The 11,070-nt window shown below is 34.9% G+C and overlaps 1 protein-coding gene across 2 annotated transcripts in view; it reads left to right on the top strand.

The window, feature by feature from the left end:
* Window positions 1–351: 351 nt before the first annotated feature.
* asb10 (ankyrin repeat and SOCS box containing 10) overlaps window positions 352–11,070 on the top strand; it is a 24,648-nt gene continuing 13,929 nt past the window's right edge. Inside the window, exon 1 of one of the 2 annotated variants that reach the window (XM_056451182.1) lies at window positions 352–757. In XM_056451182.1, coding sequence (XP_056307157.1) covers window positions 463–757 — 295 coding nt within the window. In that variant the 5' untranslated portion in view covers window positions 352–462. Of the gene's footprint in view, window positions 758–5,762; window positions 6,084–11,070 lie in introns of those variants that run through there. The other variant, XM_056451183.1, reaches the window with a different exon arrangement.

The following is an 11,070-nucleotide window of genomic DNA, read 5'->3' as shown; positions in this document are numbered from 1 at the left end:
AGTTCAACGAAAACAAACAAACTCAAAGGTTTAGAAACATCTAGGAATGGGGATCTAGCATTTCTATACCTAAAATATAGAGGCCAGTGAATTATTAGCGTATTTTAATCCAAAAATCATATCTAACCATAAAAGCTGTGATGAAATGCTAAAAAGGTTTTCAGCCGAGCTGTGCAACAGCTGTTTAGACATCTACAATGAGTCACTGCCTTCTATCTGCTACACATGTAAATAGTATAATTTAGTAAATTATAAATAGTATAATTTAGTAAATAGTAAGTTATTCTCCACCCATGTGACACAGTAAAAATAGTCCTGTTGCACGTGTGGCAGAATCGGATATCAAAACAAGCCTCCAAGCACAGAAGCAGAAGGCCAGCTCAAAGATCCCAGGACTTTTAGTATCTACTCCGAAAGAAGCTAGTGTGTATATTAGCTAAACGTATATCTAGGAGGACTCTGATGTATAACTCAAACTCCCTGCGCTCTTTAGAGCAGGAAAGGCACCAGATGAGACTGGCTGCCCCGGTACTTAGTGGATACCTGCTGAGGAAAGATGTCCGGGACAGAGGGACGCCTTCCAGGCAGACCACTGGAAACCCTGTGATGGTGTGCCGGGATCCTGTGGTTCAAAATGCCCTGTACACTGGAAACATAGAGGCTGTGAAAGAGGTCTTCTCCAGAGGCTATCCTTCAGACCTGATCATTCAGTCTCAGGGAGGAGACATGCGCTGGGCTGCAAATGGAAAAGTGAGAGGTAAGACTACATCTAAAAGCCTTATTTACTTATTTTACAAGTAAATAAGCAAAAAAAAAAAAAAGTGGGAATGTGTATCACAAGCTCAGACTCATCGGAAATATGTGTGTCATCCTACATTTTTTGCTAAATGTAAAATACATCGCACTGGATACATTTTGTTGCACGTTTCAGATGACAAACCACTAGAGGGTGCTGTCTACATTTTTGCAAATTTGAAAAATGTTACCTAGGGTGGGTTTTAAGGCAATGCGATGGCGCAGTAGGTTGTGCTGTCGCCTCACAGCAAGAAGGTCGCTGGTTTGAGCCTCGGCTGGGTCAGTTGGCATTTCTGTGTGGAGTTTGCATGTTCTCCCCGTGTTGGCGTGGGTTTCCTTCGGGTGCTCTGATTTCCCGCACAAGTCCAAAGACATGCGGCATAGGGGAATTGGGTAAGCTAAAATTTCCGTAGTGTACAATATGTGTGCGAATGAGTGTGTATGTGTGTTTTCCAGTGATGGGTTGCAGCTGGAAGGGCATCCACTGCGTAAAACAAATGCTGAATAAGTTGGCGGTTCATTCTGCTGTGGCGACCCCTGATTAATAAAGGGACTAAGCTGAAAAGAAAATGAATGAATGACTAGGGTGAATTGTATTATACATTTTAGATACACATCTGTCTTGTACACGTCCACTAGTAAGAGGGGCTCAGATCACCTAGCGATCCACTGACGTAAACCCTTAAAAAATTCTTTAAACCCAACCAATAGTGTTCCAAAAGCAAAAGTAAGAGAACAGTGCACTGAGACCACATAGTTTTACCTTGATTTTACATAGCTTTTATCTTTTGTGTAACTGTGCTTTATACTAAACTCGAACCAGAGAATCCCGAATTACAAGTACACTGTACAAAGTAAACTACTGAGCAAACTGACCATGCCAGAAAAGTTGTCCAAATGAAGGTGAATAGGTGAGACAAACGTAAACGTAAATTACAAATCATTACGATATTTTGTGGTCTTTTATTTGGTGTTGTGCAAAGAACTGCACAAATATAATTCTTTATTTATCAATAATGTGTCCTTGTAAATATCATTCAAGAGTTCACACTTAGCTGATGATGGATTATAAGCTTGTTTGGCATGCTGTCCCGGGAGAGAGCCCTGAGCTCATAAGATCCTCGAGCCCGGGGCTCTCTCCCATAGCACGGCAAGAGGGGAGTTTGAGCTCAGGTAGATCTGGAGAACTCCCCTGCTGTAGTAGCTAATGAACAGATAATGATTGCTCTTGAGAGATAACTACATACTAGAAGAATGTCGATGGGGAACCCGGGAACCCGGTGGAAACCCACGTGAGCACGGGGAGAAAGAGCAAACTCCACACAGAAACGTCTGCTGGTTTGGTAAAGCCTGGAACCAGATACATTCTTGCTGTGAGGCAACAGTGGGCCACCGTGACACCCATCTAGGAAGAAGGAGGAGTAGGGGTGGAAGGGGGGATTCTTCAAAAACGAAGATAGCGGTGGAATGTAACCCAGGATATTTGTAGTAGCTAAGGAGTCGTCTGATTGGTGCATTGAGAATTCGATAATGCGGATCCAGCCGCTAGCAATCATAAGCACGTGATCCTCTCGAAATTAGTTTATAAACTTCGCTTAGTGTGAAAAGAAATGATGTTCATTGCCTGTATCATTCATTTTACCTAGAAACTGCAGTCAAACATTTGTTAAAATGATTTGTTGTGGTATTTCCAATGAGCATGTGTTGAAATGTAATCTGCACATGTTAAATACAGCCATGTTGTTACTATCACATAACCTACAGTACAAGCCTCAGTTGTGTCTCTTAGAATCCTGCTGGAAGTAGTAGGGGTACATTTTTCTCTTACTGTTTTATTCTTACTGTGAATTTAGACATACGACTCTTTCTGCATGCTTTTTATCTCTTACTATAGTAGGGATGTACTGTATGGGATTTAAGATGACCCCAAATTGTTTATGCAGAGGCTACGTGTGTAGGGTTTTGTTCGGAAAGCTTTTTTGTTCACACTAAAACGTTTCAAAAAGTTTCTTGAAGCATGATAGCATATGCAAGTGAATTTTCTGTCATCCTTTGCAGACATGTTGACTGAGTAAAGTAAGATTTATCTTTAGCAAGTCTGTGAAAGTGAATAGCACATAGCAGGCACATGCTAATATAAATATAGACATCTATTAGTGCTAAACATGCATTCTAGAGCAATGGATACAAAGATTCAAGAAGGCAACGGATACTCACTCTTAACTACTGACTGAACATGTAATACTTAAATTTAAGTGGATTGATTATAAAACAATTAAGTTGTCCCCAAAACAAATACGAATTGTGTTGTTTCAACTCATTTTAAATAAGTAGTTTAGACAAGCAGCAAAAGTCATTTTTTGAGTGTGTACTGTAAAAAATGCTGGGTTCCACACAATCCCATTGTGTTGAGACAACATGAAGGAAGTAAGTTTACTTTTACTCTTACTTATTTTAAGTGGACTGAACATAAAACAAGCAAGTCCCCCCCCCCAAAAAAAACTTAAGAATTGAGTTGTTTCAACTCATTTTAAATTTAAGTTTGAACAAGTAGAAAGTCATTTTTTCAGTGTACAACATTTTCACAAAATCAGTTTATTGTAAGTAATGTGTTTTATAAATGAACAACCAAAATGGATAAAAAAAAATTACTCTTCATTTACTCTTTCCTAATGTTGGGATCAGGAAGAAGACAGCATCTTGTTTTCTTCAGAGAATTTTTATTGTTTGTTTTCTGCATTTGGCTCTTTTTATCGACTTTTCCCCTTGATTTCCCCTTGATTTGTCTATTGAGCATGCACACAACAGACATATGTGTTTTCTCATTTTACACGTAAAAAATAATTCAAAGATGATTCCTTTGATTTAATACATTTTTATAAGTAGTTATAAACAATTTATTTGGGCTGAATTTAAACAAATAAATTAAGTTAAACATTAATAAATGTAATTTGTTTGTTTAAATTCAACCCATATAAAAAATTTATTAAATTGTTGGCAACAGTTTTGCAGAAATCTTTTTTGTCAGTGTAGGTAAACAGTGTGCAAGATGCAGTTTATTCATTTGTTCCTTCTATTTACCATGTGCATGATTTATAAATTTGTTTCCTTATTTTCAGTAAATCATGCGCACAATTTATTCACTCATTGTCTTAATTTTATCAGATTCAGATGATTTACTAATTTGTTTCCTTGTTTTAAGTAAATTGTGCACTTGATATAATAATTCGAGCCCTTGTGCTGGTTAAATTATGCACATAAAATAGTAATTAGTTGTACTGTACTTCCTGTCCGTGTTTGAATTCTCATAATTCTCTTTTGCCCATTATTTTTTACTTTTATGTCATGTGCAAGAGCTTAATAGAGTTCTGAAATGTACAACATGTTTTTATAGTACAATGACCATTTCACAACTTTTCAGAATGGCACGAACACAACACATTTGCAAAATGTAAAATACATTGCTCTGGGTACATTTTGTTGCACGTTTCAGATGAAAAATCCACTAGAGGGCGCTGTCTAAATTTTTGCGCATCTGAAATATGTTACTTAGTGGTGCGTTTTGTTTTATTTTTCAGATACACATCCTTCCTGTGCACATTCATAAGTAGGCGGGGTTTGTTATTTAGATCTCCAAGCGAACCACTGACAAACCCTTCCCTAAACCCAATCAAAAATGTTTATAAAACCAAACTTAAGAGAATCACTGCAACCACCTAGTTTTACCTTGATTTTACATTGCTTTTATCTCTTTTATGCAACTGTACTTGACCAGACTCGAACCCGAAGCTCTAAATCACAAGAATAACACGTGAATACTTCATTTATACTCATTTCAGTAATAACGGTAGAATAATTACCACAGATAAACACAATGCACCCAAACACTGCGATGCTTTATAATTTTCTCCATAAATAAAACTTTTATCAAAGCAACAGGAGGGGTTTGTCTGTGATGGTTCTATGAAGAGCGCAGATGATGGTTGTTTAGGAACGACAGAGGCCTATGGAGCACTAGAACACATTGAAATTGGTGGAGAAAGTAGCTCATCGAATTTTTCATGAGTTTTTTAGACGAAATATTGGAACGGTCCATTATGATATTGAAAATATGCACCTCAGGTTACATTTTTGTGAGAACTGCACAGAGGTATTTCGTTATTATTGTCCCTGGAAATATCATTAGTGTGAAAATTAACAACATTTCTAGGCGTACTGGCTCGTAGCATTCCTTTAACCTAGAATCTATAGTCAAATGTTTTTCTATGTAGGCTGAAGTACATATTTCCAATTAGCCTATGTTGGATTTCTCAGTTCATGACACCTTTAAAATCAAGTTCAAGTTTTTTTTTAGATGTTAGCATCACTATGTTGGTCTTAAGGATATCTATAAGCTAGTGTGCTCCAAAACTGTCAAAAAATTCTAATGAAAAAGATATAAAGATCCAGAGTTTGAAGTTTGTCACTTCTGCCTAAATGGATAAATATTTTTGAAGTCACCTCATACTTCAGTTTCTCATCAGGTCTTCTGACCAATCAAAGGCTCTCTAGTATCTGACATGCCCCGCCCCCTTCTGGTTTTATTTAAAGGGGAAGGGCTACTCTGTCTTGCCCTATCTTTATGTTTTAGTTCAAATTATGTCACGTATCAAACAAAAATGTACATTTCAAAGCACTTCATGGGAACTTTAAGTAAACATAAATTGTTATTGAAGTAATCAGATACTAGCCAATAAATAAGATCTGTGAATTCCATCTCACAAAGTCTCAAAGTCTGAATGTTTAACCATACAGTACAATTGTCTTCTAATGATAATTTCGGTATTTCAGTAGCTCCTGAGAGGTTTGATTAATTACTTGAACTGTTCAGATCTACTTAGCCAAACAACCCCGGCTTTCTGGATCGTTCTAAAGGTCATGCCAAGCGGCCCTTAAAATAGTCCCTCTCTAAAAACAGGCAACAAACATTGAGGGCGAACATTGTGCCAAGTCTGAAGATCAACACAAGCTCAATGCAGAAGCTCCATTCGCATTTGTGCTCTGCTCTACCTCCAGTATGGCGCCGAAGATTAAGTTTCGCAAACAAAAGCAATATCGCAACGATGTGATCATGACGGCTCAAGCGTCGGGAATTATCCTGCAGTTCTGGAACGCACTTCTGGTGGGAGATGAACTGACTGTCATTAGTATTATTGACGACCCAGAATACACTTTTCTCATAGACGCCATTTATGACACCAGCAACATAGAAGAGTGGAAGAACTTCAGGTTTAACTACAGAGGGCTAAGTATGTTATAAGTGCACAAATGATGTTTTAAGAAAAAAAAAGTATAATTATTGCTGCTTGTTTAAAGTTCTTATTTGAAATGCAACACAGGCTCATTCTGAAAACGTAGCCCTATATACATTTCTGGAAATCGCGAATTATGTAGCCAGAAGTACATATGGCTTGCATTTTGTCTTTAAAACGAACGCCTTGGGGTCGTATGACGCCGTTCCTTTTCGCGCTTAACAGCTTGCCTCAATGTGGACAGCTTTTCTGCTGTTACTAGTTTCTCCAGTCGCTCGCCGTGTATGTTGGCGGACTTGTGACGTGGAGCGGAGTTGACTGCAACGACAGGGTTTGAGTCCGGTGAAGAACTGTTCTAGAAAGCAGGTACGACAAAAACAAAAGCCATAAAATATAACAAACAAGTAAATAACAGGGTGAGAATGTAGTAAAATCTGAAAACGTGGTAAAAATCAGGCTGCCCCGAGAGCTTTTCTTTGTGTGGATTGCTTTTGAAAACACTGTCAGTTGGGTTAAGGGAAGTGGGTGGGCGTGTCAATTGGTACTTTTGAAAACACTTTCGGTTGGGTTTAAGGAAGGAGGAGGGTGGGTCAGTCGATCGGTTAGTCAGTCAGTCGACAACGGCCTCTGCTGGATATTACGCGAGAAGAGCAGGCGCAAATGGCACTCGTGAGAAAAATTTGAGATCTGAAAAAGTGTACACAGTGGCCTCTGGTGGATGCGCAAAAATAAAAACTGCAAAAAAAAAACATAGCTCCTGGGACATATTTGGCACTCTCTAGAAATGTATATAGGGGTACATTTTCAGAATGAGCTTGGGTTGTTAAAATGAGTTTAAAAATCTAATATTTTGGGACAACTTATTTGTTTTTGGTTCAATCCTCTTAAACTTGTAAAAACAATTAAGTTAACTTAATCGATTTGCGTTTGGACAACATGAATGTATTGTGTGGAAGCCTACATTTTTTTACAGTGCATGTGATATTGCTACACTGAAAAAAAATATTCAAAAATGATTCCTTGCATTTACTCATTTTTTTTGACGCTGAGTGGTTGTAAATAATTTATTTGGGCTGAATTTAAACAAATAAAATTAAGTTGAACATTATTAAATTTAATTTGTTTGTTTAAACTCAACACAAATAAATTGTTTGCAACAGTTTTGCATGCAACACTTTTTTCAGTGTTTACAAAGAAGAAACGTATTGCTTTTTGCTGTTTGTTTAGCTTACTCGATTAAAATGAGTAACAGTAATGCAGTTTCTGAATGTTTCATCAACACTTGGATTCCATTGCGTAGAGTTCAATTAAAATGCAAAACTGAAGTTTATTTGATTCATATAGTCCCAAAAAAAATTAATTATTTTTGCTTCGATACTTGAAGCATGAATGGATTTTTGGTGCTCAGCATGGTTTGAATAGGGCTTAATTAGCAATTAAATGTTATTTCATAAATATTTGATTCAATTGAAAGAGTTTTAATTGAAATTAATTTAATTAATTTCTGAAAGTTGCTAAGCTTTCTATTTCCATTTAAAGTTGATGAAGATAAGAAAATAGATCTGAAATAATATCCTGTAAAAAGGCTGGGTTCCACACAAGTCATCTGAACACAAATTGATTAAGTTAACTTAATTTAAGTGGATTAAACATAAAATATTTAAGTTGTCCCAAAAAAAAAAAAAACCTCAAGAATTGTGTTGATTCGGCTCATTTTATAGAAGTAGAAGCAGCAAAAATTATCCTAAGTGATCATAAATGTGCTAATATCAGTGTAGGGACACAAAAAAAAATGGACATTTAAATGTAATACATTTGTTTTGACTAAACACGACTTGAAACCCTGAGTAAAATCAAACACACTGCAAAAAATGCTTTTCTTACTTTAAGTTTTTGTCTTTTTTCTAGTCCAAACATGTAAAAACTTTTAAATCAAGAAACACTTTCTAGACAAGTAAAAAAATTAAGTGAGTTTTTCCTTAAAACAAGCAAAATAATCTTGTTTGCTTTCGAATAAATGTATTTTACTTTAACTTAGTCTAAGTTACGGCAAAACGGTGGCGCAGTGGTTGGCACCGTCACCTCACAGTAAGAAGGTCACTGGTTTGAGTCCCTGCAGGGTCAGTTGGCATTTCGGTGTGGAGTTTGCATCTTCTCCCTGTAAAATATTCTTGTTTGCTTTCAAATAAGTGTATTTTAAGTCTATTTTACCTTTGTGTGCTTCAGTCCAAAGACATGCACTATAGGTGAACTGAATAAACTAAATTGGCCATAGTGTATGTGTGTGAATGAGTGTGTAAGGATGTTTCCCAGTACTGGGATGCAGCTGGAAGGACATCCGCTGTGTAAAATATATGCTGGAATAGTTGGCGGTTTGTTCCGCTGTGGCGACCCATGCTGAATACAGAGACTAAGTCTTAATTACATAAAAAATAAATAAATTATTGATAAAATTAAACAATTAAATGGCACCATTACTGCTACTTTAAAAATAAAATACTATTTCAAATGAATAAAAACAACAAGTTACCCATGGAATATAAAAATCACACTGCTGAGCGATTTTACATCAAAATATTCATAAACGAAACCATGCTTACCTCTTTAAAATGTAACTGTGAGCTTAACATCCTGACAGAAACTGCATTGTATTTAATTTCTGACTCTGATGAAAACAGCATCGGCTGAAACAAAAAAAGACATGTCTATATTATAGTGTATCGCTCTTGAGACAAATAACTGATTTATAGGAAAACATTTTTACAAATATTATTATCAATATGCAAATGAAAAATGTTTGGAAATGTAATATGATATCTCAAATCCTGATACCCACATAATAATAGCGAAAATCCCTATAACACAATGAAAAAAATATTAATGCCATTGGTTAAGGTGTAATATAAATATTATGTTCGATATCTTACTGATATAGAAAATTACTCCAGTTGGAGAGACTTTGTGTTTTGTAACTTTAAAAAAGCATAATAGGACTCTTTTAAGATGATTTGAGTTCAGTTTTGGTCATGCACAATTAGTTGTGTGTATTAGAGCAATGTATACGTTTCTGAACAAACTTTGTTGCCTCTTGATTTGCAGTATTTCCACGTCACTCTTGCCTGCTGTCACAGTCATTTGTTCCCCTGTGTGTTTCGCTTACACACAGATTGCTCTCTTTTATTGCTCTCACCCCGACTGTGACTGTAAGGTTGTCTTGGGCTCTTTTTATGAGTTTGTGTTTATGCTTGTTCCCATGAAACTTGATAAAATACTGAACACAAAAAATAAAAGTAATGCATAGGTTAGTGGCATTATGTACTGACTGCATTTTTATTTTAGAAGCAATTTTGCTAAGAGCTGTTCAAATGTATATTGCCAATTAAAAATCTTTTTTGTAAAAATTGTGTTTTATTCATCAAGGATGCAATTGACCAAAATGAATGTTTGAAAAGAAATTATATTTTTCAAGACACTTCTATACAGCTTAAAGTGACATTTAAAGGCTTAACTAGGTTAATTAGGTTAACTAGGCAGGTTAGGGTAATTAGGCAAGTTATAATATAATAACTGTTCTGTAGACAGTCGAAAGAAATATAGCTTAAAGGGGCTAATAATTTTGATCTTAAAATATTTGTAAAAAATTTAATTGCTTTTATTCTAGCCGAAATAAAACAAATAAGACTTTCTCCAGATGAAAAAATCTTATCAGACATACTGTGAAAAATCATTAGGGAAGTATTTAGAAAATAAAAAAATTTAAAGGGGGGCTAATAATTCTGACTTCAACTGTGTGTGTGTGTGTGTATATATATATATATATATATATATATATATATATATATATATATATATATATATATATATATATATATATATATATATATATATACATACATACACACACACACATACATACATATACACACATACATACATATACATATATATATACACATATATACACACACACACACACACTCCCAGAAATAAAGGTAAGCGAGCAGTCACTGGGGTGGTACAAAAGGTACATACTTGTACTTAAAGGTTCATATTGGTACCTCAAAAGTATATATTAGTACCTAAACATTTTAAGAGGAACATTTTTGTACTTTTTAGGTACTAATATGTACCCTTGAGGTAAAAATATGGACCTTTGTCCAAATTTGAATCTTTTGAAAAGGTACCACCCCAATGACAGATCATGTACCTTTATTATTACCTCTCTCTCTCTCTCTCTCTCTCTCTCTCTCTCTCTCTCTCTCTCTCTCTCTCTCTCTCTCTCTCTCTCTCTCTCTCTCTCTCTCTCTCTCTCTCTCTCTCTCTCTCTCTCTCTCTCTCTCTCTCTCTCTCTCTCTCTCTCTCTCTCTCTCTCTCTCTCTCTCTCTCTCTCTCTCTCTCTCTCTCTATATATATATATATATATATATATATATATATATATATATATATTATATATATATATATATATATATATATATATTATATATATATGAGATTTTTTATTGTTTTTTAATATTTTTTAATTTCCAAAATAATTTTAAATTTAGTCTAAAAAAAAATGCATGTAAATCTAAAATTGAGCATACATTATTATTTTTTTAAGGGGTAAAAGATAATGTCAAACAGATAATGTTAAATATTTAGTCCTGTTTATGACCAAAAATGTACTCAGGTTTATTACAACTAACTAGAAATATACAAACTATATCAGTTTTGTTAAAACATATTTTAACTACATCAACTTGTTGGCAAATTATTCTTTATTTTTTCATTTAATTTAACTTGATGTAGCCCTACTAAAATAACCAAAGCTAAAAATGAATACAAACTGTATCAACATATGTAATAATGAATAAAGAAAAAAGAAAAAGCACTACAAATAACAAATTAAAAAATAACAATTGACAAAAGTGACTAAAATCTCAAAATAACCACAAAAAAAGATATACAAACAAAACTACTTAACTGATTTTTTTAATCTTTG

The sequence above is a fragment of the Danio aesculapii genome, chromosome 24 (assembly GCF_903798145.1).
Source record: "Danio aesculapii chromosome 24, fDanAes4.1, whole genome shotgun sequence".
In the NCBI taxonomy this organism is placed as follows: domain Eukaryota; kingdom Metazoa; phylum Chordata; class Actinopteri; order Cypriniformes; family Danionidae; genus Danio; species Danio aesculapii.
This window is presented reverse-complemented; position numbering and strand designations above follow the sequence as displayed.